The sequence below is a fragment of the Bombus vancouverensis genome, chromosome 2 (genome assembly GCF_051014615.1).
Source record: "Bombus vancouverensis nearcticus chromosome 2, iyBomVanc1_principal, whole genome shotgun sequence".
Taxonomy (NCBI): domain Eukaryota; kingdom Metazoa; phylum Arthropoda; class Insecta; order Hymenoptera; family Apidae; genus Bombus; species Bombus vancouverensis.
Window position 1 is genome coordinate 20,063,662 of NC_134912.1, and position 6,034 is coordinate 20,069,695.

Genomic DNA, 6,034 nt, shown 5'->3' on the forward strand with positions numbered 1-6,034 from the left:
TACTAATCTGAATATTTGGCTGACAAACATCTTGGGACGAAATTATTTTAGTAAATACATTGGGACGTTGTATAAAAATATTAATTTACTATTTCTCTTTGTTAACAAAGTAATAACAATTCGGTGAAACGCGAAGCAACGCCAATCGCAGTTTCTCAATCATCAATTCACAACAATACAGTATAACAAACATACAGTTTTAATTGTAAGCTAGAAACAGAACAACGAAATTCTTCGAACAAAAGTATCCAGAACCGTCATTCAACTCAGAGCGTTACATCTTTTAACCTTTGTGTCCTTTGCTGTATCCGTATTTCTTTCCAGAATGCTGGTCACCCTTCTTTCCATAAGAATCATGATGGCTATAATGTTCATCGTGTCCTTGTTTCCCATGATGACCTTTATGTTCCTCGTCCAGGTGACCCTTATCATGATGACCCTTTTTACCATGATGATCCTCGTGATACCCAGCATGCTGATGACCACCTTTCTTATGCTCTCCTTCCTTCTTCTCATGGTGTCCATAAAAGTCACCGTGCTTCTTATGATGGCCACCCTTATGATAATCATCGTAAAACTTATGTTCTTTATGATATTCGTCCTTGTGAAACTTGTTATGATACCCTTTCGTCTTGTGACCTTTCTTGTGACCCTTTTTCTCTCCAAACTTTCCACCTTTGTGTCCTTTCTCACCCTCGTGATGTTCTCCGTATTTCTCGTGTTCATCATGGTGTCCTTTCTTCTGGCCACCGTGCTCTTCGTGATGACCGGAATGATGATGTTTATCGTGCTCACCTTTGTCACTCTTATCGTGATGATGATGACTCTTGTATCCCTTCTCACCTTCCTCGCCATGTTCTTCGTGATGATCAGCGTGATGACTCTGTCCTCCTCCAGACTCGTGATGATGACCTTGATGGCCAGAGGCAGCCATGGCGAGATCCTGCTTCGATTCGTCCACGTTTAAGCTTGGAACTGGACTGACAGAGACTACCGATCGTAACGCGTCGCTGTCTTCCGTTTGGACATCTCGACGATCGCGAATGGAGCTCAATTCCCGAGCGAGACATGTCTGTTGAAGCAAGAATAGCAGAATAGCGGCAGGAAACGCGACACGCAGCATCTCGATCCGGTTTCGATGCGACCATCCAACTGATGACCACGTCGCAACCGGTGACACTTAAATATCCACGGTTCGATTGTTCCGTCACGGGGCTTGCGAGCATTTCCGCCGATTCCACTTTCATCCGCGCGACCGCAAGGCTTCCGTGGCGTGGAGACCTTTCACACTTTCTCGAGCTCGTAATGAAATTGTTTGCTCGTTGTCTTTTCAGATTCGCAGGTAAAAAAGTGCATAGTTAATTCAGAGACATGACGTAATGGCGGTACGCTATCGAAGACATTTTTTCAATGGAGACCGGAAGACCGATCGAAGAACGATAAATTTGGTTACATTTGTAAATCGATATTTGACGCTTTTACCGTGTACAGTGTTTTGTGAACAAACGCTTCGGCAATCGTGCAATTCGAGTCACCTAGTGCGTGACCAGACTAAATGTCTAAAAACTTCGTAGAGACTAGAGGTTTCTAAGCACAATGAAATCATGAATTTTATTGCATTGTGCAACTACTATCATTACTTTGTAGTAACGTGATTGCACATAGTGAATGGAATTCGATCGATGGCCTGCATCTATCGAATACTGTTCAACTTAAGATATTCGACTATAAGCTATCCTGATCTTAAATCGGCATCAATAATTTTAACGATTTTAATTCTTCAACTAAAGTTTCAAGATTTCAGTTGATATTTAGGAATGAAAGATGTCAATTGTAATATTCGGTCTTCTCGGGAAAATGTGCGAGAATGTTCGTTTCGTCTAAAGAAGGACGTTCCAATCTTTCGAACGAGACTGTAGATTAATATTTTATCAAACACTTTTCGAGCCCTCGACGTAATATCATGACAATAATAATAAATCAAAGACAATAAAATAATTATTTCGATATGGTATCGTCACGGTGAAACGGATCGTCAATAAACTTTCTAATATCGCCATTAATCCTATCGTTGGCGATGCGAATTTGTGGCTAAAAAAAATTCACAAAGTCCGCTTTATTTATAACGCGACGGAGCGAAAACAATTTATGGACATTTACAGACGTCGGCGACGCATATATCACAGCTCGATGACCAATCGTAGTTGCGCCGATCGTTCTGCTAACTGTTCGCCCATTTGTTCCAGGTTCTGCTGACGATTCAGTCGCACGACCTTGCAAAATCTCTGCAGCCAACAAAGACGACTCGATATCTTTTACGATATTAGCTTCGAGCCGAATTGTGTATACGTAGGTATATCCTCGTAACCTGAAAACATCTGGAACTCGGAAGAATCCTTGGTACGTCGTTCGAGTCGATCGATTGGCAAACTTGTTGTTCGAATGCGCGGAATTTCGTTGGCTTTATTCAGTTTCAGAATTTCTAGGTTACAAAGTTCAACGAAGTTCCGTCGAATTGCTAGTCACCAAGTCAGGAAAACTTCATACCATGTTGCATAATTTTGTAATGTATTCGTTTCCTAGGTCTTACAAGGTGAGTGTAAAGTAGGTAAAGTGAAAGGTGTAATGCAGTTTCGGATCTGAGCACGTTTGCGAATACTGTGAAAATTTGATAAATCCAAACTGCAGTTAAAAATTGATGTGTTATATTCTAAAACGGAGAAAAAGGTAAGAAAAAAGTTTGAAGTATTTCTGAAACTTTTAAGCTCCAAACGAGAAGGAAACTTTGCAACAAAATAAATTGACCGAATAACCTGCAATTGGATCAATCTCTTAATTGACTATCGATCAAATAATGATCACTTCTTTCTCTAACGAATCTTATTGAATTTTCATTGCACGCTATCCGTTCACGGTTTTTAAAATTCACCACGAAGTGTCGAGAATAATCAGACGGTTGGTTGGTTTTTCGTCGCGAACGATACAAAGTCGAGTTTCTTTTCTTAGCTGCTTATTCGGTGGACGGGGACGCATCGTCGGTCGTTCTCGGTGCTTCTCCGATCTCCATTGCAAATCAGCTGCGCCGAATTTGCAGTTTGAAACGGTGATCGATAGATTCGGCCTCTTTACGACCTTATTTGGCAGGCTGTTCGGCTAGAGATTGGCTCCTCCGGCGTTGGCGCTGCATAATCAAGATAAAGATTGGTTACTGCCCAGCTTCACCATCGGGCTCCTTTAGAGACTGCGAGAAAACCGGATACCGAAGGCTCTGCCAACTTCGATTTGGACTCGGCATCGTCGTAACGGAGATTAGATTAGGTGGCGTTCCCTTTGGACTTTCCCAGATGGAGAGATTGCTTTGTAAGCAGATCCAAGGACGACGGTGGATCGCCGCTCAAGTGTATCCACCCCCTTCGTTTGGAAAAGAACAGGCCGCCGACTATTAAATTAAGGCTTCAAGTGCCGCTGGTAACTCGAAAACATTTCAACTGAGTGCCGCTGCTTCTACTGCCATTGCCTTTCACACAGCTCAGATCTTCTTTCATCTTTCTTTTTTCCTTTCTCCCCTTTGCTAAGCGTCGTATAAAGGCTGATCTTACCTTCAATTCGTTAATTCTTTTATACTTTGTGCTAATATGCAAGAAAATTTATTAACATTGTTAATTCGTAAGTTTATTACTTTTGTAAAATTATTTTCAATTTTCGATTAAAATCAGAAAATATTTCTCATCGATGAATTTTATTCGGCCGGAAAATCCTTCTTCCGACAGAAAAAGAAATGACTTTTCTAACAGGAGAAGGCAATAGTTTGCAATGACATTGTCTTTAATTCTCTTTTCTATAGATTCGCTTAATTGCACCGAACTGAAGCTGTTCCTCGGCAAGGTGAGACAGCGCTATCCTGTCGCAATCAGTTGATGGCTCAACGTTACCACCCTACCCCCTTCTTTCTTTTCATCCTCTCACTAAAATTACTTTACATTCAACGCTGAAGCTTCGTTGAATCGGTTACGATCCCTTTTGCACGTTTTTTCACCGCCACAATGCAAGCATCCTTCGACCACTCTTTCGTTTCGATCAATCGACTGATCGAGCCGTAGGCCACGAACAATGGAGCTTGCGCGCCGCCCATTGGACAGCTAATGAAATTGTTTCCTAATTTGTGCCCACTCCACGCTTACAAGCTCTATTCCACAGCGAGAAGAAGGGTAACTAACATTGACATTCGACGTATTCGAGTTGTCTGTCCCGAGGTGCACAATTCGGATTAAGTGCACTCGAACATGGATTGCGTGCCGGTTTGAAAACGAGCTGCACTCGAGGGCTGGCTTGTTTATCGGCCACGGGGGAAGAATGATCGAATTTCACGCACGATGGGGATTTTCGTGAAATCGTGCAACGCGAATGGATTGTAACCTTTCCAGTGAATTTCAATCTAGCACCAAATGACAAAGATAATTGCGATATTTAATTAGTTCCCTTTTTTTCTTTTTTTCTTTTTTTCAGTTTTGAGATTTATTGATAACTAGTTTCCTTATTTTTAATATTGCTTATTTAGAAATAGAATAAAATTAGTTGGAAATTCAATTATAGTATAACCTTATGATATTTATATTAGAAATGACATATATATACATTAAGCATTCGAGGAATTGGCAAGAGAATTAATTCCGGCAAAAATTGTTAACTTTTAAGAAAATAACTTATTCTAATAGCATGATGCAATCAATATTACAATAAATGATCTGTCTTGTTTCTATACGAATAACACGCTGTGCATCAATTTTCATTTACTCGCAGAAATGAAGTATTTAAAAAACCAACTTTATTTAATCCAATAAATTATATCTACAATTTCTCTCCCTCAAATCCGCAGTCAAAGCCCAATAATGAAACAGTCTACAGTCGAACGTTCAAGTTTCCAGCCAGCGGAAGATTGATTTCTCCGGTAATTCGACTCGTTTCATATTCATTGAAATTCTCTGGTGAAAAATTAACAAACGAACACAGTTGGGCGAGTGGCACGGTAAAAGGTGAAAAGTTTGACGAGTTCAGCCAGTGATCGTCCTCCAGCGAACACGGCGAATTAGTTTGAGCCTCCGATGACAGCGGAATCATCCTTTGTCACGCGCGCGGCGTTTAACAATAATTATCTCGTGCAATTAACGGACCGATTGCCAGGCTGCGGCCGTTCCAAAAGTTTCCTCGTTATAAATAATTGCAAAATCCGCTGTGCCCATCCCCACGAAATCCCGCACCGTGGCGTCAAACGTTGCTCGCCCCGCAGGGACCAGCCAGATGCGATATCGTCGCGTGACCGGTCGTACTTTTTAACAAACTGGTCTCGTTGTTTCTTCGTCGGCCAGAACAGACAACGCTAATGGCGTACCTTGTGAGGATATCTCGTGTTTTGCTATTTGCGCGAAGCCCAAACGCCGGTTTAACTTGTTAATTGGGGAGCAAATTAAGTTTCGTGGAGTCAACTCGTCACCCAAGCAGTTAATGTCTTGAAAGTAATAAGTTATTTATCAAAGAATCACTTGATCTATAGCGCATCGGAATATTCGTATGGAAAATGAGAGAAAGGCGAGTTAATTTGTCTCCTGCGTTGTCGATATTTTGTGTATTTATAGAAAGTCAGAGAAACGTTAAGTTTCGTGCAATTTGAATTCGGCACACAAGACTTGTACAATTCTGTAGATAATATTTGTTAGTTTTCTACGATTAACAGGTTTTATCATCATCATTGACTCATCTACTTTGTCATCAAATCATCTTGTACGTATTGTACATTTCACGCACATTTCTGTGCGTTTTTATCACATTCCACTTGAAATTAGACTTTAATCTGAAATTGTTGAACTTCCCTTCAGTTCTCATTGTTATGATTTATACGACAGAAAAGAGAAAGAATCTATTTAAAGTTTCATTTGCAGGAATTGGTCTAAACTAATTCAAACGTTGTAAAATTGATTGAACGTAATTAAAGTATAAAAATGTTAAATATTCCTATGCCCCTTTGATGTCATCAAGA

At 40.5% G+C, this 6,034-nt stretch overlaps 1 protein-coding gene across 1 annotated transcript; it reads right to left on the bottom strand.

Annotated features, from left to right (window-relative positions):
* Window positions 1-279: 279 nt before the first annotated feature.
* Window positions 280-1,123, bottom strand: LOC117157900 (uncharacterized). Its single transcript, XM_033336217.2, has one exon. It carries the CDS (start codon window positions 1,121-1,123, stop codon window positions 284-286), a length of 840 nt encoding a protein of 279 aa, XP_033192108.2. The 3' UTR covers window positions 280-283.
* Between the last annotated feature and the right edge of the window lie 4,911 nt (window positions 1,124-6,034).